The sequence below is a fragment of the Mycteria americana genome, chromosome Z (assembly GCF_035582795.1).
Source record: "Mycteria americana isolate JAX WOST 10 ecotype Jacksonville Zoo and Gardens chromosome Z, USCA_MyAme_1.0, whole genome shotgun sequence".
Taxonomy (NCBI): Eukaryota; Metazoa; Chordata; class Aves; order Ciconiiformes; family Ciconiidae; genus Mycteria; species Mycteria americana.
This window is the reverse complement of record NC_134396.1, coordinates 47,848,683-47,876,668: the sequence shown is the minus strand read 5'-3', so window position 1 is coordinate 47,876,668 and position 27,986 is coordinate 47,848,683. Positions and strand designations below refer to the sequence as shown.

Sequence of the window (27,986 nt, the reverse complement as noted above, 5' to 3'; positions counted from 1 at the left end):
GCAAGGTGCCGGGCCCTCTGATCCCGCAGCAGCAGGCCCGGAAAAGCCAAGGTTCCTCCAGAAAGGCCGCGTCCTCGCACCCTGGGGATTCTTTGCTTGAGGAGGGCTAGAAGGAGCCGGCTCTCACCCCGGTGCGTGGCCTACCGCCGGGCGCCGGCCGCAGGGCTGTGTGCGCTTACCAGAAGCCGGTGCTCCTCCAGAAGTGCTGCAGGGGCCGCTCGGCGCGCCGGACATCCACGTACACCACGTACAGCGCCGAGCCCGCGCCCAGCTGCACGACCAGCCAGAGCAGCAGCCCCATGGCGGAACGAGGAGCCGAGCCGAGCCGAGCCGAGCCGAGCCGAGCCGAGCCGAGCCGAGCCGAGCCGAGCCGAGCCGAGCCGAGCCGAGCCGAGCCGAGCCGAGCCGAGCCGAGCCGAGCCGGCGCCCGCTACCGACGCGCCACGGACGCGACGCCAAGCGCCCGCCCGCGGGGCGACGGGAATGGCGGCTCCCGCCCTCAAGGGCTGCGGCCCGCCCTGTGGTGCCGTATTTATTTCGCTTCGGGAAGCGCAGCTCAGGTAATTCGGGCAGTGACGTCTCCGTCTGAAGCCCGGGCGTCTCGTACGTCTTTTGGTGCTGCCGTTCTGGCGTATAGTGACCGGGAGTTACTTCCCTGAAGTGGCTGCACGGCATGGAGTTACTGCTGTTGCATTTCTCTTACGCACCACGTGAGGGAAGCATACTCTTATGCTATTGTTGTGTCCTCGCGCTCTGTGTTGACAAACCTTCAGGAAAGAGGACTATGATGTAGTAGTGCAGGTGATCAAAACCGCCTTCCCCGACACAACGTATTAGCAGGACTGAAACTATGTCCGTTTGTTCAGTCTAAACATATTTATTGATCTCAGTATGGCAAAGAGCTTTAAATGCACTTTATAATAGAGAGGCTGTAGATTGACTTTCTAAATGCTTATTTCTCATGACATGTATCTGAGGGCTGGGTTTTCTATGGGGGTGGGACTCTTCCTTAGGATCCCTCTCTTCTATGTATTGTGCTGCCTTCAGCAATCTCGTCCAGCCTTGCCAACTGCAAGAATAATGTGGGGAACTGGGCCTCCCTTCCACATCCCCAAATACCGCAGTAATATCTCATTTTGTGTTCATTAGGTCTGATTAATTGGGGTCATAGGGTACTCTAGTCTGATTTCCAATAGAGGGTTTGGATTTACCAGGGGAAATGGTGGGCCCCTGTAACGGTGCCCACACCAGGGAAACTGCAGAGAGCTGCCAGGCAAAGAGCTGGGCTGCAGATGATCTCCAAGAGAACAAAGTGACAACTCTGTTCATGGAAATCGAGGCTAGTGGAGTAACCAGTCCTAGTGGAGCAACCAAAATTTGCCACCCCAAAAGCTCTGGTATTTCAGACCCTTTCAGCAAAGCTCTCCCTGAAGCAGTTGTGCCAGAGCTAGCAGAGGGGAAGTCAGACAGACATTTACTCCTCAGCTCAAGAATATTGCAACTAGGAAAAGACTCTGCACAAGCAAGTTTATGCCATGTGTAATCCTGCTTGTGGCAGGACGTTCCCTGGCTCAAAGGAGTGGCAAACTGGGACCTATCTCTAAGAAATTGCAAAGTGGCTTGGTTCTGATTGCTGATGTGTTAGTCCTGTGTTTCCAGCTTCACCTGCCTCTTGAGGCCTTCAGTCCCTATGGAACTTCTTGTGAGCTTGCAAGGCTCGCAGCCAAAATTCAGGCAACAGCATTACATTCCGGAGGCTCAGGTAGGAATGATGATCTGGCATTGTAACTTGACTCTCGCAAGGGGGATTGCCCTAAATTCCCCAGGGCTGCTCATACAGTGGCTCAGCTCCAGTACTCCAATGCCTTGGAAGAGCAGCAAGGCCGAAGCTGAGCTCTAGTGAGGTTTCCATGCAGGATATTTAAGAGATTGCCTTTAGCTTTACAGGAAATGCCAGTTTGGCAGCCAGACCTTCTGCAGGGGGATACTTGTTTCCTCTGAACTCTCTGTTTTCTGAGAAGACCTGAGGAAGGTGTTAAACAGGCAGTGGAAGTGCAAACTCAAGTGGGATCTGACAACCTGGGGGCAAATAGGCAGGGAGGTCAGCCCTATGCTGCTAGCTGCACCCTGAGCTGGGGCAGCAACTGCTTTTGGGGTGAGTGCTGCTGCCTGGTCTTCAGTGAGGGCTGCAGGCATTTTGCCAGCTGGAAAGGATGGTGTGTGGGGGGAAGGACCTCACTGATGATGCCTCTCTTGTTGGCTTCCCCTCCAGAGGGATAGGTTGGAGGAGATGAACACCTGACTACCAAATGTCATACTGTGGTTTGTTGCTTATTAACAGCAACCCTGCAACTCGCTGCCTTTAAGCATGGAGGGTTCATTGCAAGCAGGCACAGATACCAGCACCTCCAGCACCTAGCTGCAATGGGCATGGAAGCTATCCCTCGCAGAGGAGCCAAAAGCGTAGCCCCCAACCAAAGACCTCCCAGCAGATTTCAGCAAAAAGATATTTACAAGGGAGAAACCCAATGAACCCCATGGTTTCCTACCACAGACTGTCCCTGTTGGCATCAGGAAGGCTTGAGCCCTGGAGACCACCCTGACTTTCCCTCAGGGACTGCCAAAACAGAGCTGTTGTGTTTCAGCTTGGCTGATTTTAAAGTCGCATCTGGAAGACAAGGTGTCAAACCAAAATTATGTTCATTTGGCCAGGAAACCTTGGCCCTTCTCAGACACGATATCAGGCATGCTGTAGAAAGTTCTGAAACACAACAGAGCCATGGATGCAGACGGCGCTCTGTTGGCATTTTAAAGAAGTGTCTGTCAGAGTTCAGGGAAAGATTCTTCCCCAGGAGTCTGACAAGACCATGATCTCCAGAGCATTTCCAAGAAGGTCCTTCTCAGAGATTCAGGTAGTGGCTAAAGAGACTGTCTCCCTTGTTTTCTACAACTTCCCCCAAGTCATGGGGAAGTGCTACATCTAGCACATCAACCACATCAGACCAGAAGTTGGGAGACAGAAGATAAGACAAAACCCCCGCCAGAGGAGAGACAGAGAACTGGAGGCATATCTGCAGGTTTCTCTTCCCATGTCTGAGAAAGCAGCTAACAAGATTTTTCAACGTACTTCTGAAGAACTGCAATTCCCAGCAGAAAATCTTTCCTGCTCACCACAGCTGCCCTGGTGCCTCCTGCCAGAGAAAGAAAATGCAGCAGAAAGAGTTACCTGCTCCCTGTGAAGGAGCCTGATATGCCTCTGTTCCTAAAACATCTGCAGGGATGCTGCAGGGAGAGCAGCTGGGGCCAAATGGTTTGCTTTTTCCCAACCAAGGTAGCCAGCTGGACCAACATGTTCCTGGAAGCATTTGCAAGCCAAATGCCAGGCTGCACCAGTGAAACCCAGTGGCCTACTCTGCAGCTCTCCCGAGCCTCTTCTCCCAGGGGCAGGGCACATGTCAGGGTTACCACAGATGACCTCCAGCAAGCAGTTTTCCAGGTGTAAAAGTTCAAACACCTATGTCCTATGAACCTGTGAACACCTATGAACTCCTATGTCCAGCTTGCTATGAGCATAGTTCTAGAGACCGTCAGGCAGAGCCCTGATAAAGACCCTAGCCAAGAGGAAGCTCCCCTATTGCCTTTGACTTTCTGCTCATCCAAGGGCTGGGAAGTGCCCAGCAGGAGGTTTTCTGTGGGGTGTTTTACCAGGGAGGTTTCCCACAGCTGACACTCCCCGCCAGAGGACACGGGGGATTTTACAGCAGCCTCCTCCTGCCTCTTTGCACAGACTGGCAGCTCTTTGTGTCCTGAAGCATTCCTGAGGAGGCACATGGGCACAGGAGATGGTGGGAGAATGGAAGGGAAGTAGCAGGAGAGCAGCACTGTGCACTGGCCCTTTCCAATATGCTGAGGCTGACCCTTCCCAGCTACCTGGCCCATGTAAAGTCCTCCAGTGTCTCAAGCTGGGCAGATGAGAGATATAAAACCTGTTAGTCCCGAGTTGAGTCACTCCTCCCAGAAAGGCTGTGCAAAGCATTTGGCCCCAGCTGCTTTCCTTGCAGCATCCCTGCAGATGTTTTGGGAACAGAGACATATCAGGCTCCTTCAGGCATACCAGGGAGCAGGTAGCTCTTCCTGCTGTGTTTTCTTTCTCTGTCAGGAGGTACCTGCAGAATACGGAGGAAACCAGTGCACAGCAATTTGGGGGGGGGGGGGGGGCTTTTCCATTCAGATGCCTCCAGATCCTTCAGCACTTAATTGAATTATAAACTTGGCCTCAAAGAGCATCTCTGGAATTGCCAAGATTGATTTGTCACATAGCCATTTTAATCATGCCACATGGCAGGAACAAGAATTTTGCTATAACATATGGAATCTAAAGCCTAGGAAATAATCCAGAGCATGAGTTCTGCTCTTGGCCCTGGGAGGAAATGACAGACAGCTATCTGGATATTTTTTGTAGTAACTAAGCAGTAATAATGGTTAGGCATTCCAGGGCTTAAGACAGCTTTTGCTTCTTGGATAACTTCACATTCCCAGATGGTAGCAGCTGGTCTTTGGGCAGATGGACTCAGCTGAACGGTCTCAAGTTTCATGTCACATCTAATCCAATCTAACCAGGGTTCCTGCCAAAAGGGCTGGTCCTGCTCTTCTTCCCTGCCGCTGCTTGCCTGCTCCTGCTTTTTCCCATGTGTCAGGTCTGACAGCAAGGCAGCTGAAGGGAGGACCATTCAGCTGGCTAACTGGGTGGGAAGCAACTCCTTTTTTGGGTCAGTTTGTTTTCTTGTGGACTGGTAAGCTGCAGAGACATGGCATTGTGTGGCTCTGGCGCCTGGTAAACAGAGGAAGCACAGGGACAAGGGTGGGAGAGAATGAGACCAGCCTTGACTCAACTGCCTGCTGCTAGGCTGGAGAAGGCACAGTACGAAATTGTGCTCGCTCCAACTCGTGCATCTCCATAGCTTCCATAGCATGGGCAGCCGTTGTAAAAAGCTAATTCTGAAGTGATCTTGTTGCTTGCAGGAGTCCAGCAAGCTGTATACGCCCATCTCCACCACCTACTTGCCGCTGTGCTCGTAATTGCCTGCAACATACTAAAGGTATCTGTTGATATACATATCTCACATCAGGAGTCTTCCCAGCAATGCAGCATGAATCTTAGTGGAGCATTTCTTATGGAGGGCTTGTTTTTAAAGCTCAGCTTATGACAGTGTTGCAGCTTTTCCCCAGGACCTGGTGGGCTTTGTGAGCCCTGGGATTTCCTTCCTCCTCTTCATTGATTCATCCCCAGCCCTTGGGATGAGTACTTGAACTGGATGTGGCCTGCAGCGATCTGTTGCCTTTCCCCTCAATGGGACAGTCTTATGCTGCTTCAAGACCTGCAGTACCTCTTGCCCTAGGTTTCTGCCAACAGGCTGTGTAGATTGCAGGCAGACATAATGTCTGCTCCCTGGTGGTGATTGCCTTTGCTGGTGCTTGCTTTTCTCCAAAGCAGCAGTGATCAGCCCCAGCTAGAAGTGGAATGTGGTGCAGGTACACTGGTGCTCTCCTGAGAGGCACTTAAAAGCTTGAAGGTGCCTGGGACATATCATCCTAGCATTGCATGGTCACCACTTTGGGATTAGCAAGGGTTGATCAGTTGGGCAGGAGAGAACAGGGTACTTTATGCCCCTGTATAGGGTGGGATGTGCCATTTCCCCCCAGGGGTTTCAAATTTTTCAGTGTCTGCTTCTTTCCTAGTGCCACACCATCACTTTTTTTCTGACTCCCACTTTTGGTCTAGAGATACAATTCTGATGAGTTTTGGAAGTATTTTATGCAGTGGACTTTCTGCACTTTGTAGCTAAGGTGCAGGTCCTCTGCACTCTGAGATCCATTGCTGGTATGCAACATAGTCTGGGTAGATGCAAACAGCCAGACTCAGAGTGATGAAAATGCTTCTCTGCCCTTCGCAGGTGCCTTCCTTCGCATTACTTAGTTTACCTAAGATGTGATTAGGAGGTCTTGTTATCAGCTCTGCAGAATACAACAAATTTAACAAGTATTATGGGGATTCTTGCAATTCTAGACACTATCCATGTGCATTACTCTAGTATCCCAAAGCTGGATACATTCAAGGACAGGATTTGACATCTCCTTGCATTGGTGATACCTGTAATTACACCCCGGGCTTTCACCCAAGTGTATATAGCCTAGGGTTGCTCAATAAATGCTTTCTCATTTTTCCAGGGACATGGACCTTACCATCCAGCTGTCATCTCCTAACCCACCTTGATTCAACATGACTCAAGGGGGTTGCTTTTCTGCAATTCAGCACTCTACATCTATTTTTGTCTTCAGATGTAACCTGGTACATAGAATTCTGTCATTAGAAGTATTAGGCCAAGGCCTTTACATTAACCTGACAGTGTGTTGTCTCAGGGCTTGTCTTGGCCTGAGCTTGTTTTAGCTCTGCTAGTGATTGTTTGGTGGTTGAATGACTGTTGCCTAAATTTTTTCAGCTTAGCTCAGTGAATACCATCAAGGGTAAAATGTTTCAGGGTGCAGCAAGGGCCAGCTGCTCTCTGAGGCAGAGGGAGCCAAGGGGGCTAGCAGGGCTGGCAGGGGCCTCACCAGCCCCATCCACTGCCTCTGAATTGAGGAGCAGGGCAGGCACAGAGTGGCAGATGTGGTCAGCCCAGGGTCCAGATCATCACATCTGGACCAGGCAAATTCATGGTGACAGGACAGCTCCCAGGTCAAGCTGGGAAGTCAGTCTATACATCAGGGTCCAGATCAACAAGGTCCATGGCCAGATGTAGGCAGTGCTGCGACCAGACCTTCTACAAGATAGGTGGGATAGGGGTTGAAGGCCCCAGGCTGAGCTGAAATGGGGCTCCTGGCCCATGGGCAGAGGCTGTAGGTGGGGGCCTCAGGGGAGGCTGGTCAGGGCCATTGAAGCCTGTTAGTACACTCGGGCCCTGAATAAACACCTGTCAATACAGACAGTCATTGCATAGTTCCTTATGTTAACTGAAGTTGGGGGAGGTTGTGTTGCAAACAGTGGCAACACCTATGTTTTGTCAATGGACAGGACTACTGTGAAGATGCAATGTTCTTCCTATGCTGGGTTATGTACTTCTTCCTCAGGAGTATTGTGGTGCTGGGCTTGATGCTAGTGTGTGCTCCCTTTGCACTTAGCTTGGGAGGGAAATAAATCCCAAAGATTTTACTGCTGGTTGTAGAGTTCTGGGTTTACTCCACTGTCCCTGAGCGAAGAGCTACCCTTTGTCCAAGTGTCAAAGTTTAGCTGGGAACTAATGAAAACAAAGCAGACTTTATTAAGAAAACATACAAAAATAGCCCCAAGCAGGGCTCAGGCAACCACCCTAGAACCACCACTAGCCTACCTTTGGTGAAGACATTGGCATGCCAAGGATTCAGTGTGATATCCACTTTCTGCTTAGGGAGCGCTTATGTCCTCCCTGACTCTTAGGACTTAGAAGGACAATGGTAGGCTAAACATAAGGGCAGAGAAAAGGGATAGATACTGGGAATTTAACGTATATCAGTCTTAATCATATTTTCAGGATGTTGCTATTACTGTACCTGAACTAATGATAGCAATCTCCTGTATTTTAGTTAGACTGTGAAGACCTTAATTAGACTAACGATAAATTCTGAGCTCTGCATATAATCTGTGTTCCCTTTTGCCCATAGCAAAATTTGGTTTATAATGTAGGGAGAGTGTTGCACAGGTACCAGAAGGAATAGCATTGATGTTACATAGCAGTCACCTTCTATACGTCTATTACAACTGTGGTCATGTATAGGAGAGACAGCGCTATGTTGGCTAGCTGAGGCTGATATACTGCCTTGCATCCTTCTCACAAGCCACCTTATCTCCTCAGTTTCCTCTTTGGCTGCATCAGCCCCTCAGGGCAAAAATTACCATTTATTTTTGTGGCACCCCACATAGTCAGTTCTCTTTCAACTCCTTTAGGTCCTCTGGTGGAATTAGGGTTTGCATGTATTTACCTATGGTCAGAGCATGTGACCTCTTACTTTGAGGAAGAGAGGCTGAGGGTGGAGGAAAGAACAGATTTATCCCTCAAACCTCAGACAGCCTTTGGTACTATCGTTGCTCCTAGAACTGGCATCAGCACAAAGGGTAGACCGAGGGTGGGGAGTTGATTTCCACAGCTTGCTCTGCCAAGACCTGAAACATTGGAGGAGTGTTTAGTGAACTTCTCCAAGTCTTGTGCAGAGGTAAAAGATTTACCTTTTGTTGCAATCTCTATTTACAGGGCTTCCTTAGAAGAGCACATTCAATGTCAGCTCCTGTTCTTACTCACGTTCTCCTTGACTGGGAGCACCGACAAGGCTTTTCCTCAAATTTGTGATCGTCTAGCACATCTCAGGCATCTTGTGAACATATGTAGATGGTTCCCTCCCATGTCAGACATGATAATTTCCTGGGAAGCCTTCTGGGCAACATGGTATTTTTCAAAACTGGCTCTGCTGGGTGTCACAAAGATGAAGCTGAAAGCAGGGCTCTGGCCTGTTCTTTTTACTTCACTTTTCTGCTCTGCTCAGCAAAGCTTACTCTCTACTTATGCACAAAGCCTTTGAGATGTTCATGCAGAGTAACCTTGAAGTTAGAAGGGGAAAAACACAACTCTTTCTCACCATCACCTATGCCTTTGGATGGGCAAAAATGTGACTGTCCAAGAGCAGATAGAGGGCCATGTAGCTTCAGAAGAGCACAACTGTCAGAAGCTTGGTTCTGAATGTGGGGAGGAAAATGTGCCTACCAGGATGGAAGAGAAAGGATTCATGCCTGTGTAAGGACCTGGCAGAACTGTGTTGAGTTAGCTTTCATTGGAGACCTTGTGCTAGGGAACAGGCTAATTTCGGTAGCAGTGCAGCAGCAGAAGAAGCTACATGGCCTCAGAAGTGCCACGCAGAAGCGCCCATCAGAAGTTTTGGGTCTAGTTGTAGGAGGAAACCACACTGTGTGCAACTCTCTGATTCCTTATGTGCCCTGGGTCTGAAGAGGAAGGGGTGGTGAATCTGTTTTATCCTCTGTCAGCACCTTTCTGCTGCATGAGTGGGAATAGCTAAAGACCAGAAGGGAAACTTTCAAATTCTGTGGTCCAACAGTGGTAGTGCTTTGTGCTACCATTGAAAGAACGTTAACCAGTGGACCTCTCACAGCATTGAATTGCACCTCCTGGTACTAAACAAGTGGAGGTTGAGTCCAGTCACTTGTGGTTGCGCAGGAGGAAATTCTTGAGCTATCGTTACGGTTTCTACGTGCTCCCAGTTGCTACAAGATTTGTGTCAGCTGTTTTGCAGCTGATCCAGGAGGGAATATTTATTATCTATATATCTGTTCTTAATGGGTCAGTTAATTTATCATTTGTCATAATGCTTGGTAAAGAGAATCCACCAGACACATTTTTTTTGTGAATTAAAATTAAAATTGTCTGTATTTGATCTGACAGCAAGTTTTGGAAATCTGTGATGCTGGTTGCGTTAATATCAATGATGGCTCATGATCAGAACTTTAAGTTCAGATTAGATGCCAGTCAACATATTAATTAATACAGGTTTGGAAGCCTGCCCCAAAAATGGAAAGGCACAGGATTTACACATTCTCACTTGTTTGTTCCACAGAACATGGATTGTAACTGACATTTTGTGTGGGCTGTGGAGAGGCAGAGGCAAAAATAATAACAAATCACAAAGTCCTCTAGAAAAATCAGAATGGCTGCTCTTTGAGTCCTTTGAAAAGCTTTCATTGGCTCATTTTGTCTAAATAAGTCAACCCAACTGTACTCAATTAAAACTATATCTCCTTTACAAAGCTATTGGCCACTTTGACACCAAGTGTAGCCTTAACTTCCATATTAGACCTGCTGTGTCCATCGCATGAGCTCATGAGGCAACCCATTAGAAGCTCTTCCAGTTTGGAGCCATGGCGGTAACTGAGAACATAAGTACCCTCCCAGCACTGTGCTTGTGAAGCAGGTAAAGAAAACTAAGGGCTTTGGGCCACTACCCCTTTCAAAACAAGGAATAAAGATGTTTTCGTCTGCCATTTGATCTTCTCAGCTGTAGGTCTGTATTGCTCATAATCAGGCAAGAAACCAAAGTTCAGAAATAAATGCTCTGGCTTTCATTCCACCATTGCTACAGCAAACCTATGGTTTGTCTCTAATCCCTTTTATATCCATCTTGTATAAGCCCTAATTAATGTTTAATTCCTTACCAAAGTCTTCCATTAGGGATTCACTTTATTTCCGGGAGGCATAGGGCCATCACAACTAAGATGTATCATTTGTTTGACAGTTTTATGGTTCAGTAGGAATGATTTGCAGAGCTGTCCGTCAGTATCTTCCCTGCAGCTTTGCAGCCTTTCTATTTTAGTCATGAACTGCAGAACAGAGGAGAGTAACAGGCCACTGAGTGATACTTAGAAACTGAAGGAATAAAGTTCAGAAAAGCCACTGGAAATACTTTCCCTAATGATTTATTAATTTGTTTTACTTTGTTTTGCAAAGGCTTAGTGCTAGCGCATTAGAAGAGGAGCTGTGCTTCAGAGACATCTCCTCAGCAGTGCAGGACTTGCAATATTTTTGTGTCACGGGTTTACACAGTTCTCCCTATCAATTAGTAGCACTGTCACTTCTCTGAAGCTGGGTCGAGGATGACAGACACCTGTGCTGCCTTAGCGTGGGCTTGACAGTGCACTGTGGAAGGCTGGTAAAAGCCTTTTTGCACTCTGTGAGTGTTTGGTCATCATCTGGTAGGGCAACAGCAGGAGAGAAGGGAAGAGATGTCAACAACTTCAGCTGTTGGGCAGCTCTGCAGGTGCACTGCCTTGCAAAACAGGAACAACTCTGTGCCCTTACCCCTCCAGGGCTGGACAATCTCTAGGTGTGTGTGAAATGGCTGTGCCTCTCCTCTGTGCTCCCCAAAGGTCTCTTTACTTGTATACAATTCTCAGGCATATCCCCTCTCCTGCACTACCTGGCTTAGACTCGTAACAGACCTTGTATCTTGACAGATTTACCTGTGGTCACAGTTGTACACAAGCCATAAATGAATGGTGATGGTTTCTGATAACCTTCCCATTTCATTGCCATTCCAAATGATAGTGAAGGATATTCATGCCAGCATTTTATACAGCTTCCCCAGGAAAACCATCCTTCTTCTAAAAGAGCAATGACCGGTCCCAGGGCAACCAGTGTCTTGCCAGCTGCTCCACCATTTTATACAGTGCTCTCTAGAGGCTTTTTGTAATGGCAGGAGGAGCCTGCTAAAACACAGAGTGCACTCATGTGAAAAGAAAAGCTTGGGATTTGCACCTCAGACTTGTATTCATGCTTAGCCTGATACAGAATGAGAGAAACAAGGCCTGAAAAGTATGTGTGGATAGTGGTACCAAGGCTAAAGCAAGATGGACTTGTTGGGTTGCTTGAAAGATTGTTGCTATGCTTGCCCACAGGTTTCAGTCCAAGGAGAAGGTGTAGGTTATACTTGTGGGTAGATAATTCATGGGAAGACTTCTCAGGCAAGGTTTTCCCCTTTGCACAGTGGTGGAGTGGATGTGCTCAAGTTAACTGAGTACTCATTTTCAAGGAACAGGACTCTTAAAATAGTACATGTTAAAACTGGCAATTTTTGAAGTTCAAACAACATATTAAAATAGAACACAAGGTCATCCAGCTTCAGGGGTTTGCAGATGCTTCCTAAATAGACCTTGTGAATTCTTTTGCACAGTTAGACTTCTCAGTTTTACTACTTTCTGAAAATGAACTGTTAAACTCCTTGAACTGGAGTGCAACTTCTTTCCTCCAAAGTCCAAAGCAGCTTTAGCAGCTCAACAGACATGAGTGTTGCAGACTCATTTGGGATTTTATGGGCATATGCTTCCGTACCATTACACACTATGATGCAGCCTAATCTGGACAGGACAGGAGCATCAGAGGGTTTCGATTAGCACAGTGCATCAGTTTCAGGTATGCCATGCACTCTTAGGGCCTTCCCAACCTATCAACCTGATCAGTAAAAATTTATATGCATGCACACACACAAACACACAGCTATATACTCCCTTTTTCAAGGGAGTCAACTCTCAATTTCTTGTCAATCAGAGGCTGCTGTCTGCAAACAGGTCTCCTTGGAGACATGACATCCTGTATTAATATTTTTCTACATGGTGGCTTCATTTTTCTTCATGGGGCATATTTTGCTGCTCCCAGATTTCTATGTTACTCCTCACCATCTGACCAAATGGGTGAGGAAGGATGATTTTGGGGGAAAAGGGGATGCAGAGGAGCAGCACTGGAATCTCTACTTTCCAAACCATATCCTCTTCTTTGGCTTGTATTTTGCAAACTTCAGCCATACTGATAAGATTTCTTCAGAGTCATTGGAATTTTGGGGTTAAAGGTGGAAGGATGAAACAAACTATAGAAATGATAGAAACAAAATAGAATCTCTTTGATAGCTTTTTATGTGACGAGTAACAAAGTATTCTGTGGATACAGGCTACCAAGGCAGTAAAATCTAGAGATGTTTATCAGACTGGCTTTAAATATTAATTATTTTCCCCTCCCAAAATTAACCATTTTCTTTTCAAGAGAAATCACTCTGAAAAACACAAATTAGTATACTTGAAAGATTTCTACTAGCCATAGAGGTGGCCGAGGAAAATGAAGTGTCTTTGCAAAAATTGTGTCTCCTTTCCATTTTTGCCTTCTTTCAGACTTTGACCTTGCCTCAACTGCAAGACTTCTAGCCATCTCTAAACTAGGGGATCCTGTTGGCTGAGCCACATTTTAGTTCCAGCAGATGTTAGCTGTCATTGCTGCTCACTCCTCCCTTTGCTCTTCCTTGTCAAGCTGCAGCTCATTGACAATGTAAATATGTTAGACAAGCACTGACACGCTCTTGCCTGTCCTGGTGCTGGTGTTTGACATGGCACCAACTTGCTGTGGTGCCCAATGGATCACAGTTGCCACTTTGTGTCAACTCTTGCTCTTCATCATGTTTTGCTTTAATGTTTGCATTTGTGGCCCTGGCATTTTACAGCTGAATTTACACCCCTGAAGCCAAGGGGTGTCCTGCCAATTATATTTACCTTCTTCACCGCTTTTGATGCAAAACTGCTGCATCTTTTGTAGTATGCATGAATGACAGTTGAAATGTGCCTGGCCTGCTCTGCACACTCCAGCTCAACACAGGCTTCGGCTTTGATTGTGACTGCATATTTACATTCCTCCTTATGCAGGTAATGCAGACTGATTTAAGATGCTTTTAATAATGTGCTAGTGGATGCTCTGCCAAAAAGCAAATCACAATAGTTAGTTACAGCGCTCTGCTGCCCAATTGTATTGCTGATTACTATCATATGTTTTGCACCAATTTTTAGATATATTTTAGATACTAGATATTCATATAGATGAGTCATGAGCTCAATTACAATATATGTACAATATCACAGCTACAATGCCTTAAGGCACATAGCACAGAAAGCTAACGCAGGACCTGCTGCACAGCCTCTGGAGGCCTGCAAAGGAATTGTCATGTTTTTCCACACTTCTGTCACCGAGTTTTCTCCTTAAAGAGAAACAAATGCTTCTCACTGTTCATGTAGTCTGCCCTAATTATTATCCATCTGGACATCTTCCTTGTTACTGTCTACTTTGCAAATTTTAGGGGGTGTCAGGTGGTACAAGCATACAGCAAATGGAGAGTCTGTGCCAGTCTCAGAGTTTAGAGAAGATCTAAGAGGCAAAGCATTGTTATCCTGTTGTGCCAGATTAAACAAGGGGATGAAAAATGGTGGGATCTGTCTGGCCTAACCTAAGCTATGCAGAAGGCAGAGTGAACTAATCCCTGCAGAACAGGCTCTGAGGCGTCCCTGTTCTAAGTCAAGCTCTGCAGCAGCAAATCTTCTTCCACTGATAACAGAGAAAACCTTGAAATGGATGCCTTATTTCTGAATAGCTACAGTTAGATAGAATTAATCCTGCATTAAGCAGATTGTCTACTTCTGCCTGAAGCAAAAATAGGAGTATCTCAGCTCTGCCTAAACCTAAGACCACATCAGAAAGAATGTGGCATGGCAGCTGATCACCAAACACTCCTGTCTAATCCCAAGCCTATGCACAAAACTTGAAGCCTGTCCTCTTCAGACAGTGCTTTGTGTCGTGGTTTAACCCCAGCCAGCAACTGAGCACCACACAGCCGCTCGCTCACTCCCCGCCCCCGGTGGGATGGGGGAGAGAATTGGAAGGGTAAAAGTGAGAAAACTCGTGGGTTGAGACAGTTTAATAGGTAAAGCAAAAGCCGTGCACGCAAGCAAAGCAAAGCAAGGAATTCATTCACTACTTCCCATGGGCAGGCAGGTGTTCAGCCATCTCCAGGAAAGCAGGGCTCCGTCACGTGTAATGTGTACTTGGGAAGACAAACGCCATCACTCCAAATGTCCCCCCCTTCCTTCTTCTTCCCCAGCTTTATGTACTGATCATGACATCATATGGTATGGAATAGCCCTTTGGTCAGTTGGGGTCATCTGTCCCAGCTGTATCTGCTCCCAACTTCTTGTGCACCTGGCAGAGCATGAGAAGCTGAAAAGTGCTTGGTTTAGTATAAGCACTACCTAGCAACAACTAAAACATCTATTGTCAACACTGTTTTCAGCACAAATCCAAAACATAGCCCTGTTGCCGTGAAAAGCCGAAATCAGGACTCAATAGTTGGGATGACTATTAAGCCGGTATTCTTTATTGCAGCACTGGGGATTGCTCCGCCACAAGTGCTCCGCCAGGTTAGCACAACACATCAGTTCATATACAGAAAAATCATACATATTCATCAGATTTCCTGAAAAGGGCAGTTTTATGGTGATGAGTTCCCGGAATTCATTTACATAGTCCAAGCATGCACAGTAAAATTAGGGTTAGAGTCTTTTCACCCTTCCGGTGGTCTTCCATAGTCTTCCTCACGTTGTCCGCTAGTTGAACTTTGGGCTTCCTTTGTCCCTATATAGTCATTGAGTTAGCTCATCAGTCTTTCGGCCTTGGAATGTTGCAAGGAGGTCGGTTTAAGCTAGTTCTTTGGTGCTTATCTTTGGCACAATCGTCCTGAGTTCCTGTTATCAGTGATTTAATTAGGAAGCCTAACGAGCTTGCTCAAGGCCTGCTTAGTCCTATCAGGTAAGAAGTCACAGGAGAGGTCCCACCATCAACTCTGCTCAGCAGGTAACCAAAACTATCTTTGCAGGGGAAGAGAACAAAAGAGAACAAGGTTGCGAGTGAAACTAAAAAAATGCAAGTCTGTCTTAGTGAGGGATTGTCAGGGATTTAACCCTTTCAGCCCCATACTAGCTACTATGAAGAAAATTAACTCTATCCCAGCCAAAACCAGCACACCTTGCTCATAGTTAATAGTCAGTGGCAACACTTGTGTAACTAAAGCAGATGATGTTTTTAATTAATTTTTCCACTTCCTCCCTCCTTCAGTCACAATGCTTATTAGGAGGTTGCTGTTATTCTCCTTTCTTCCTTCCAAATGCTCTTCCAGAGCACAACAGAAAAGGTGGTTTCTGACCATAATGACATCAGGCTTTCTCCTTACACTTTTTGGCCAGAGGCACAAGAGGTATTGATGGCTCAGCCTGTCCTAGAAACGTCTGAACTCATAAGATTCACAAAATCATGTATTAAATGAAATCTACAGATCTCTGTAGCTGTCAGGCAGTCATTTAACAAAAATAAAGCATTGCTACATAAAGAAGAAAGACGATCAGCTTTGCTGATGGCCTCCATGCCTCCCTCACTAATACGAAGTCCACAGGAGAGATGGACAAGTCCACCAACCTACCAAAAGCAAGATCCTACCACTTGGCTGTTGTTAACCTGAATGCACCCATTTGTGCTTTCAGTTACAGAGTTACTGTTTTCTTAAGTGGGATTGCTCCTCACATAGCAGAGGACAGACTTTTTTTCTTTCTTTCTGAATTACCAGAAGATTTGGATCTTAATTTGTCATGCATTTAAATGGGAATGGGCAGCTAGTCTCCTTTGGCAGCCTTGAAGTGCTCTCCTTCCAGATGCAAACTTAGGCCAGCCTCAAAAGGTTAAAAAAATCGTAACTCGGGCATACCAGGGTAACATGTTTCAGGACCACTGGAGCTTTGGTCACTTGTACTGCAGTATCTTTGTTCTTTGCGCCTCTGCAGATGGTGATTGATTTAAATTCTGTCAGTCCCACAGCTGTCTTTCTCAGTACATGTTGTTTGAGAGCCAGCAATTAAGTAATGAATAAAGTGGATTAAAAATATTTTCAGCTGAAGTCTGGATTTTTGGCTAAGTAGGTCTGTTTGCAGAAGGATGGCACATTTTCTAATGGTAAAAGAGTCTTTTCCCTGCCCTTCATATAAATCAACTGAAAACTGAAATATTTCACATAGGAGGCATGTCATGATGAGATTTCATGGGAGATGTCACTTGGCTGCTTGCTCTTCTGAGGCTGCTGAATGTCACTACAGTCATAGCATGCTCCTCCTCGCCAGGAGCCCTGTCAGGGAGTTTAGGTTGGCCAAATACTTCTTTTCCTCATTTTTCATTTTTTACCTAAAAGGAAATTAAAATGTCTTGTGAAAATGTGCATGATTTTCTGACAAACTGTAGAAATGGCTCAGAAAAATGGCTCTGGGCTATTTAAAACAACACTACTAAGACATGTTGGCGAAATCTGAGTACAAGTTCTGTGGCACGGTGCACACTCAGTTTTAGCACAGAGATAAAAATTTTCTCTTTCAAAGAGGACAAAATTCACCAGAGACTTGCACCAGTTCCTTCTGGAGAAGAAATATGTCCCCTGAGAAGAATTCTGACCGAAGTTCTCAGCTGATGGGAAATCCAAGCACACTTAATGTGCTTTATTGCATGTCAAGGATCTGACATCAGTGCTGCTCTAAACCTGCATACTTTGATAGGTTTTCATGGAGTCAAAAAAAAAGCATTTACACAATTTCTCAGTTCCACATGGAATTTTAACAGGACTGTTGAGGTCTGACTGACTAAATTCCTGCCTGTTTCCGTCATTCATTTTGCTGCAAAATTTCTCAAGATTTTGTGTCTTTAGTTTTTGCCAGAAGGGCTCCTGCTAACCAATTTCCAGTGAAATCTGTTGAAAAACAGAAACAGGGGCTGAGTTTCAGGTGAAATTATGATTGTGAATATGCCTGATTGTCCAGGAAGTATCCCTTTGTGGTTAGTGCCCTGAAGTCCACATTTTCCTGTTCAATTTTTGTTGACTCCCAGGATTGCTTAGTGCTTTGGCTGTTCCAGGTGTTGATGTGACCACTGAGATTTTTTTCCTCCATGCCTTGTCTCCTATGCCAGTGTAGATATTGACTCCTTCGAAGATGGGCTGCTCTGTTTGTGCAGAGCTCATGCTCATGCGGAGTCGATCTTTTTGACACTGGAGTATTTGGCTGCCCCTGCATTACAGGACTGCATCTTCATTGCCCACTGGCTTTGAGAAACTCCAGAAACCTTTAGTGATGGGTTGGGAAAATAGGTGGAGAGAGAAATATTGGGCTCTCTCAGACCCAAACCTTTTTATTACTACTTTTGTTATTCCAGAGTGAGGCTATGGTCTTTAGGAGCAGAAAGAGAATAAACCAGATTAAAAAAATAACATCAATACTTACTAATCAGAAGGGATCAAAACTACTCACAAAACCGAGCACAGAGAATCCCAAACAAGATAGTTTCTTCAAAAGCCACAGGACACTAAGGGTGAGAGCATCTCACAGACTCTGGAACGAACAGGATTACTTAACCTTCCCAGCTCCCTGGCTCTTTTTAACAAAGATGGGAGAGTGGAGTTCATAAATTTTTTATATTTTTGCTCAGCTATTTTCCATTCATTTGCACTGAATATGGCAAATTCCCACACAAACTTTTAGAGGTATGTCTTAAATATATTGAGCCCTTACAAAATACTACAGCACTTCTCTTGCTTCCAGAAGGATATCCTTTTCTGTCTTCAAGAGTCCCCTTTACCATGTGCAAACACCCTTGCATTGTCCATAAAAATGTTGTAATGCCCTGGGAGATGTTGGGGGCTAGTCATGAAGACTTTTTAAGAGAAAAATTTGTAAATCATTCCAGTGTTGCAGAATAAGGAGTAAGGACTGAAGTCTTGACAACTTTCAAACAAAGTTTATGGCCTCTTTATGATCCATGGAGAAGCTGTGTCTTTCAACATTTTCATCACCTGGGAAAGTATTTCAGATTTCAGGCAGAGGTACCATAGGTATTTTTAAAGGGGCATTGGTTTAGTTTTATTACAGGTGAAGTCTGAGAAGTGAATGTCAGCGTTCCTGTTGACATGGATTTTTCACCTCATGCATTTACGTGTTCTCTCAAATGGCGCTTTTTTGGTATTGGCTGGGGTGCCAGCAGGGAACTGGCACCCCAGTTCCCTGCTGGCACAGACTTTCAGAGTGCCCAGTGCATTGTTAAGGCTTTCCTCCAACATCAGCAAGGTACGAGGGTTTACTTAGGTGTCCAACCTGACAAAAGCTTTTCCCCCACTTAGCTTCTCTTCAGTTTCTGTCCTCTGACAGAAGATTAATGACAGAGGAATGTCAAGCTGCCTGGTCTAGATGTGGTGCATTTCTGAGTTCTCTATCCCAGGTGGAATCTGACATTTAATGAGACATGAATGGATACAGTGTTTATCACCATGTAGTCAAGCATTTGTTATCTCTGCTGCACTGGGGCATGTGGTGGGCAGGAAGCTTCCAGGAGATACACCTATGTTGAGAAGATTTATCCTGCATCTCTCTCTTCTGCTTGTCCAAGTGTTTGGTGTTCCTCCTACTCCAGATTTTGGGATACACAGACAAAGCCACATTGTTCCCCAATAATTCTTTTCTAGGGCCATCATACTGCTCCTCATTTCCAAGCAACATTCTCTGTTGTGCTAAACCTTCTAATAGTCTTCTTTTCCTTCATCCCTTTTAGCCTAGGAAATTTCAGACCTTCAGTCTGGGACTCTACTGCAGTCATATTCCCATCACTCTCTTGCTCAATCTGACCCTGTACCTTTCATTCCAAGATGCCTACCCTTTCCAGTCATCATACTCATTGCTATCATATTTTCCCTAACAATATTGCTACTATACCCATTATCCTCAATACAGGAAGAGGACATTAGGAGAGCCCCCTCCACTCACTGAATCCAACAATCTATCATTTCAGGGTATTATGTCATAGCATCCCTTTAAGCACTTCCATTTACACTTATGCTTGATTTGGTTTTTTCCCTACTTACAAGATGCTAAATTTCTTAGAATAAAAATGTTGGCTATACTAGCATCCCTGGAGGCACTGCAGATGTCAATGTAGGATTCGGTGGCTTCCAAGAGATCCTACTCAAGCTTGTGTGGTCTTTATGTTGTTTATGTTACCACAACTATGTGCATAAACAAAGAGATTGTCTGCTGGTCTATCTCCATCCCTATCTCTATCCATTCAGAGTTGCTTCAAAATATGTCTTGTCATTTTGGGATTAAGGAGAAATGGCATATATGGCAAAGAGGTCAAAAGAAAGTATAGAAACATCCAATCTACCCCTCCCTACAATGTAAAAGTAAATTTGCACCAAAGAAAGGTATTTACATTAGTGAAGTGTAGGAACATGTATTTTACATGTTGAAAACATACTCCCAGAACTTGTTCCTTTAGTAAGAATGCTAGAAAAGCCAAAGAGAGATGACTGGTTTGGGTTTTAGTTCCTTGAAACGGATCAGATTTTATCAGCCTGCATAAATCTTTGTCAGGTTACAAGAAGAGTTGGTCCAAGCTGGAGGTCACTGAAGCTAAAAAAAGTGATGCTATTTGACCCCATATGTACAATGGAAGGTGCTTTGAGGATGTTGCCGTCAGTGATGCTTTAGGTTATAAAATATGATCTTTGTGTTTTACTCTGGGTACTGCAGCTGCTTAGCAGGCAGCATCATGGGAATAGGCATCCCCATTAATGTACTTGGCTACTCAGAGTGTAATGGACTGCCTGACTTACCAGATTTTATAGCTTGGGCAACAGGGGGAGTCTGACAGAGGTATTGTGGTTCAATCTCTTTAAAACAAAAGAAAAAGGAAGAAAGGACTATATCACAGAGGAAGCTACTGAACTGAAGAAATTCTATGCTCAGTATGTGGAAGTGCCCTAATCAGTGCAAGCTACAAGGCCTCTTCCCACCCATCATTTAAAATCTGACTAACAAAAAAATGTTTTAATATAAATGATCCTGAAGCACAAGCACATTACTGTGCACATTTGCACACAGTAGCCATTGAAGTTCCATCCTCACTTATGCTTCATACCTCCTGCACTCTAGAAGCCACTGGTCAGTGCTCGTGGATCAGAGAGCAAACGCTGTTGGCACATGAGGTCCCAGAGCAGGAGAGAGGCCAAAGCACAGGGCTTACACACGGGTGAGATCCAGGCTTTGCTGCAGGGAGTGCAGGAGATGAACCAGCTGTGTGAATGTACTGCTCAGGGTGTGACGCTTGACAAGCTGGACTGTACTAACACTTAAGCAAAGGGTAATGACCTGGAAGCGCTACTGTGATAGCTGAATCTCTGCCAGCAAGGCAGTGAAAACTGGATTCTTAATATTCTTCTGATAAATGCTTTATCAGCCTGGTTTATTGTAGTGATATCCAGGAGTCAAACAAAACAGGGGATCCCAACTGCACTCAGAGCCAACAGAGGTTAATAGACACCTTGTGCCCTGATGAGACTAATCAGCACAGACAAAGCAGGTAGAGCATGTGAAAGGTCAGAGCAAACAGCGATATAATGCTTCACTGCCCCGGGAAGAGCTGTGTTTCTCCACTTCCCTATGGCTCTCACTTCACAGAGGAAGAATAAAAAAAGGAATGGGGAAGTGCTGGTGTTGGTATTACTTCTATGCAGCTGTAGGAAATTATACTGGGTCTCTAAAGAACTTAGGGTTGGGCAGGCTGGTGTCACCAGTTGGATTTCTGCGTCAAGCATTTATGGAGAAGATATGCCAGATTTCACACAAGTGGAAGTGCATGGCGCTGCACATGTATGCACATACAGGAGAGAGGCCAACATAACGTATTCAGAGTTGTCTGAGAGTGAGGGTGTTTGTGCACGTGTCTCGTGTGAACGTGGGAGGTGCTGCTTCAGCATCTGTGCAAGCCGATACATACTTGTGCTGTGTGCTGTGTGTTTCAGCGTTGGAACACTAAGCTGTGGCAGGCAGAGCAGGCTTCAGAGGACAAAACATTAATGGAGGAAGAGAAGGGGCAGCACAGAGAGAGAGAGAGGAAGCAATCTCAGATACCAGGGTAAAGAGGAAAAGGAGGGAGGACTAGAAAGACAGAGGTTGTAGCAGGCATAAAGGGAGGAAAAAGAACAAGTAACAGGAACAAAAAGGAGTAAGAGAAGGGGGAGAAAATTTACCACTCTTCTCTCCCTCCCCTGTCTTCCTCATCACCTCTTGATCCTCTGGTGCTTCATCCTCTGGTGCTTCATCTGATGCTTCATCTGGGCTCGGTGTTGGGGCCAGTTCTGTTTAACATCTTTATCAATGATCTGGACGAAGGGATCGAGTGCACTCTCAGTAAGTTTGCAGAGGACACCAAGTTGTGTGGGAGTGTTGATCTGCTGGAGGGTAGGCAGGCTCTGCAGAGGGACCTGGACAGGCTGGATCGATGGGCTGGGGTGAATTGTATGAGGTTTAACAAGGCCAAGTGCAAGGTCCTGCACTTGGGCCACAGCAACCCCATGCAACGCTACAGGCTTGGGGAAGAGTGGCTGGAAAGCTGCCTGGCAGAGAAGGACCTGGGGGTGTTGGTTGACAGCCGCCTGAATATGAGCCAGCAGTGTGCCCAGGCGGCCAAGAAGGCCAATGGCATCCTGGCCTGTATCAAAAATAGCGTGGCCAGCAGGACTAGGGAAGTGATTGTGCCCCTGTACTCGGCACTGGTGAGGCCGCACCTCGAATACTGTGTTCAGTTTTGGGCCCCCCACTACAAGAGGGATATTGAGGTACTGGAGCGCGTACAGAGAAGGGCAACGAAGCTGGTGAAGGGTCTGGAGAAGAAGTCTTATGAGGAGCGGCTGAGGGAGCTGGGACTGTTTAGCCTGGAGAAAAGGAGGCTGAGGGGAGACCTCATCGCTCTCTACAACTACCTGAAAGGAGGTTGTAGAGAGGTGGGGGTCGGTCTCTTCTCCCAGGTAACAAGTGATAGGACAAGAGGAAATGGCCTCAAGTTGCGCCAGGGGAGGTTTAGACTGGATATTAGGAAATTTTTCTTCACCGAGAGGGTTATCAAGCATTGGAACAGACTGCCCAGGGAAGTGGTTGAGTCGCCATCCCTGGAGGTATTTAAAGGACGTTTGGATGAGGTACTTAGAGACATGGTGTAGTGGTGGTTTTTGGCAGTGTTAGGTTTATGGTTGGACTCGATGATCTTAAAGGTCTTTTCCAACCTATATGATTCTGTGATTCTGTGATTCTGTGATCCACCAGAGGAAAAGAGGCAGGAAGATGGGTAGGTAGAGAAGCTAGGAGAAAAAAAAAGAGAGGGGAGAAAAAAAGACAGAAGGAAACAGGTTTGGAGGAGAGCAGCAGGTTGGGAGTGGAAGGCTTTGTGGTTAATTGGAGTGTTTTCATCATGGGCAGATGCAAGGTGAAGGGGAGAGGGAGGAAAAGAACGTGGGTGCAAGGGGACAGGCAGAGGCTAGATCGCTGAGGGGTGACACAGGACAGTGCCATGATGAAGTGATGGAAGGATAGCACGAGAAGGCGAACACTAAAAGGACTTAAAGGTGGGGAAGGTGAGAGGTGGAACTGAGACCTAAAGCCCGTCAGACAAGCATTTGCCTACTGAATTGGGGGAGAGGGGATAGGCTGGGGGAATGCAGTTCAGAAACCAAGAGCAGGAGAAACGAAGACAAACAGCTGAGACAAAACACCTCCTGGATGATGTCAGAAGGGAGAATGTAGGGAGCAATGATTCGCTCTGCCTTAGTAATAGATCAACACTTGTTGGTGAAGGATAACTGTGACAACACAATTAATAGATTCTGAAGTTTTGCTTCCAGAAGTTATAAATCTTTGTGACCATTTCACCCAACTACTTGTGTGAAAAATATCTTTTGGTGACTTCCACTTTGAGCCCAGTGCTTGCTGAGACAGAGCACTTCTCTCAGAGGTTTGTCCCAGAGACGGCCTCTGCCTCCCTGCCCAAGGTCTGCAATGCCTTGAATGGTTAAAAAGCCTGCTTTATTTCTACTGTCAGCTGGAGTTACTCCTGACAAGGGATGGCAGCTTAGCTTGAAAGACCTGGAAGCTGACAGCCTCCAACTGCTGTGAATCAGAACAGAGCATTCTAAGGTAAAATGTCAGTGTTCACAAACAGCTGAGCTGTCCATGCAGCACAGGCACAGAAAAAGCACTAGTCCCAACAACCTCTGCAAGCTAAACTATTCCTTTGTCACTCAGAGCCTGCCGTGCAGCTTCACGTCCTAGCCTTTAGAGCTTGTCCTTCATTTGCCTGCTCAATTAAAGCGTCCCCCACTCTCAGAAATCTCCCCTCTGTCTGTGAGCTTTACCAAGTTCTCTCTTTACCTTAACTTAGCTAATGCACAAGCTATCCAAGGTTGACTACTGAGCTGTCAGTAAGATGGTGGGATACTTTCACTATCCCGTTACAGTTTCCTTCTTCTGGCATCATTTTTACTAGCAGTAGGAGTCCCATGCCCAGGGAAGCGCTGTGTGTGAACACCCAGATAGGAGTGAGCTGTAGCTGAGTTGATTGCTTCCTTAATAGCTGTCTGCTTGCAAAAGCGGTAAGTAGACATAAAGTAGCAAAGTAGACATAACATGCAATGCTGCTGAGATCCCAGCCATCTTCACATCTTTCAGTGCAGCCATAACTGGCAAATGTACACGTAGCCCTGAGCAAGAAAACAGTGAGAAGCAGCTCATCCCCCCACAGTGCTTCTAGACCAGCAATGGAAAGGGGAACAGGTGCCCCTAGGTGCAAACTCACTTACCTAGTGGTAGTTGACAGGGCTGGGAAGTGAACTCCTACACTGGTTTCAGTGTCTTTTCAGCAGGTGGTCAGGGCATGAGCGTCTCACCGTGGAAAAGGTGTTTGTCACAGCCCCAGTGCACGTGAACCCATTGCATTGTCAAAGCCTACAAACAATTCAGATAGGGCTCTCCAGGAGGGAACTACTTGGCTCTAGAGGGAGAAATCAGCCATTCAAACCTAGGCCTGACTCCAAAAGTCAGGATCTGTCATTAGGATTGCCAATAGCACCAGGGCACGTGCCTTCAGCCAGAGTTACAGGGCACACAGGCAACCCTCCAAATGGGTCCTGATGTTTTTTTCACAGTCAACACCATGCAACTTTTACAATGTCAAGCTCCGGTGGTGAAGTGCATCCGTGTGCTAGAAACCTTTATAGTAGGCAGATTTTGTGCATCCCTGCAAGCTGCTTGTCCTCTTTTGCCTGAGCCACCTCACCTGAAGAAAGGAGGCCAGAGATTTTGCTCTGAGTCAGTATGTTCTTGGAGAGTAAAAGCACATGTGAAGGGACTAAATCAGCCTCTTCTTCCACACATGGAGGGCAAAGGAAGAGTGAAAGCCTGTCAGTATGTGCTTGCTGTTTGAGCCTGGCATGTTGACGCCTTCCTTGGCTGGTTCATGTTAGATTCAATTAGGTACCTTCCTAGCAGCAATGATTCACAAACTTTTTGCTCCACTTCCAGCTGGCTTCTTTGTTGCTGAGGCTGGTCTCTGTGGACTCTGTATCTGGATGCCTCATCAGCTGCTTGTCATGGCCCAGTTTGAACTCTGCCTTCCTCTTCAGCCTTTCCCAAAGGCAGCATCCACTCCAGCAGAGTCCTACCAGCAGGGCAGGCGTGGCACAATCCCTGCCGTCTGCTCACTGAATGATTGGTATTGCTTCCTAACTCGGCCTCCCCGGTCCCTTCCTCCCCATAACAAAGGAGCTCTTTACCTCAAGTGTGGCAGTAAGGATCACCTTGCCAGCTGGCCTACCATTGCTCTCCTTCTCTCCGGAGGGGAAATGCACTCGTTACCCTCACCTCTGAAGGCCTTTCAGTTTAACCCAGGTATGCGTTTGCAGGTGTGTTAACTTCTCACACCCGATTCCCTGGCCTGTCCATTTTTTGGAAGAACAAAAAGTTTGGAAATGTCAAAACGTTTTAATTTGGGGTCAGTTTGTTTTCAAATTGCACCTGACTCTGTTACCCTATGTCATCTTTCTACAAGCACTGGACTTCAACAGGACTATGTATGCCATGACTACGGCCAGCCACAGGCATCCTGTGATGCTGCATGGCTCCGTAATTCTGTTAGCCACAGTGCACCACAGGCAGCATATATTCAAGGAGGAAGTATGAGCTTCATCAGGTAAGGTGAGGGAACTGCAAGATTAGGGACCTGGACTGTTAACATCATTCTAACAAACATTGCAACTTGGGAAAACCAGACACAAAGCAAAATGTTTTTTGTGTTTTTTACTTTCTTCCCTGGAAAATGTTTGTAAAATGGAAATTTACATGAAAAATCACTATGGTGAAACCCACATTTTTATCTTAAAATCATTTGTAAGGAGAATTCATATCTAATTTCAGCTTGGAGATGCCTCATAGCCATGCCTTGTGTTCTCCACTTACAACCATGTTTAGTTTGCTGCTGCTTTTGAGAGTGCAAGATGACTCCCAGCCCGCCAAACACTCTTGTGGTTTGTTTTTATTGTTTTCTTATCTCTCTGCTCAAGGCTTCCTGACTCTGGTGAGCTCTGGAGTAGGGCTTCTGTAGGTAATCCTCCAAGTCTGCCTTTTCATCCCTCAAAATTTGCCACAGGCAACTTTGTCCACTTCAGGTGTCTTCTCTATGCAGGCAACTCATTCCTAAGTCTCTTTCTTCCAGACAGGCCTCTTCCCTTCTATCCATCTTTTAACAATTTATGTAGAAGATAAATCGCTTTCTCATCCTGAGCTGCAGCATTGCCTCTGTGTTCTACAGTATGAAGGGCATCCTTTTTCTGTTCATGGCTTTTCTCTTCTCTCCACACTTACACTGTAACTGCCTGGAAATCAGCAGCATTTCTGTTTTGATCAAATCATTCATCCAGTCACTCAGACTTGTTCATGCTGGATTGGGCACACATAAAGGAGATTCCCTGTCCGAGCTGCTTTCTGGGAGGCTGGACGGCACCAAGTAACCTGTGGTGCCTTCCACCCCTCTGCCATTAAACAGGGCCCTCAGTTTCTCAGACTCTTTGCCTACAGATTCTTTTCAGGCATTCCTGTGGCAAGGACATGCATACTGAACGCTTGAGGAGTGAACACGCATTAATCTCTACAGGCCCATGATCTCCGGTTTTTTAACCCCTGTGATTACGTGTAACACTCTGTCCCAGTGAACTTGGCCTGTTAGGTACTTTGGTAACAGCACCTGATGTTTCTCCTTTATTCTACTGCTCTGTTTCCACACGAGCATGATACTGGCACAGGAATCACTGCACACAAAAAAAAAATTATAGAAGAATTGATGTTGTGAGCTGACTTGTCTGTCAGGAAAAAACTTAGCATGCTTAGTTGTTCCTGTCAGATGGCAATAATAAATCTACTTGCCTTAGAGTTATTCACTCAGAATACTATCAAGCAATCCTATGACATGATGCTGTGCTTATTTCAAGGTTCAGATGGTTTCTGGTAGAGGTGTTAAAACCATATAGCATCTATTTCTCCTGCTGCAGAATTAGTTCTCAGCCAAGAAACTGAAGTTGTTCCATCTCTGCATATTCTGATGGGCTCGCTCAGGTGAGCACCAGGCAATAGCTAAAGCAGCTGCTTTTGGATGAGTGTTCTTTAACCAGTGGGTGGAGGGCTGAGTGAATTCCTCCCCCTGCTCCACGCTGGCTGCCCTGTGTCTGCCTTCCTCTCTCTCCTGCACTCATACATTCCCCAGAGGCAAGGGTGCGGGTGACTGGAAATGTGAAAAGTCACCTGATAGGATGCTGCCCGACTCCCTTCTCTCTGCACAGCATCAGCTTTCCTCGCCTGGTGATAGTGGAAGCAACTCTGCAAGGCTTTGCTCTGCTCAGCAGACTGCAGGGTTTGCTGCAAATGCAAAACTGACATCCATCTGTGTACCGCCTACTTACCGTCCAGGGGGCTTGTATGTCTTCTTGCCTTCTGTTTCTTTCCCCAAACCTCTCTTCTCAAAAGGAAGCTCTATTCTGCTGCTAGCAATGCATCCTGAGAGGTGGCTATGTTGGTGTTACCCTGCTTTCTGTGTGTGGGCATTCGTGTTCACATCCTTGATTAAAGGTAGGCTCTCTTCAATACTAGTCTCTAAAATATTTTCTAGTCACTGTCTCTGCTTCTGTTTTCCTGGAATGAATTCAATGTAAAGCTTCTACCAGCTATTTCTAACCTAAAATCTGTAACATTTCAACAGTATTTTAAGAGAGCTAAAGCAATACTAATTTTCACACATAAAACTCTTCATTTTGGTTTGATTACTAATTGAGGAACTGTTTCTAGCAAAGAATGAAAATGAAATAGGAGTTCTAGTAATTTCTTTTGGAGCTTGAATTTTGCAATTGCTTAAATAATGCAGGCTAAAGATGTGCACGTTCGGTACTCACACCTTCAAAAGTGAGAACTTGATATATTTTAGTTCACTGTTATTTGTGATCTATGGTTAAATATGCTGAAGTGATTTCCATGCACAAGTCCATTGAGGTTCAGCAGGATTTTTCCTCTTAAGACACTACATCTTTTTTGAAAGTCTCACTTCTGCTGATGACCAAGACAGGTATGAATTACAGTGCTTGTGTTAGCAAGGCATAAGGCATTGTCTAAAGCAGCACCAATGGGATGAGAA

General features: G+C 45.9%; 2 protein-coding genes across 4 annotated transcripts in view; one reads left to right on the top strand and one right to left on the bottom strand.

Moving 5' to 3' along the window:
- The window catches only part of IDUA (alpha-L-iduronidase), a 49,129-nt gene extending 48,785 nt beyond the window's left edge, over nucleotides 1-344 (bottom strand). For all 3 annotated transcript variants that reach the window (XM_075488464.1, XM_075488467.1, XM_075488466.1), the window contains exon 1: nucleotides 180-344. In XM_075488464.1, coding sequence (XP_075344579.1) covers nucleotides 180-301 — 122 coding nt within the window. In that variant the 5' untranslated portion in view covers nucleotides 302-344. The remainder of the gene's footprint in view (nucleotides 1-179) is intronic.
- An 87-nt stretch (nucleotides 345-431) lies between these two features.
- The window catches only part of CHRNA6 (cholinergic receptor nicotinic alpha 6 subunit), a 38,776-nt gene continuing 11,221 nt past the window's right edge, over nucleotides 432-27,986 (top strand). The window contains exon 1 of the mRNA XM_075488468.1: nucleotides 432-560. The gene's annotated coding sequence lies outside the window, so the exon portion shown is untranslated. The remainder of the gene's footprint in view (nucleotides 561-27,986) is intronic.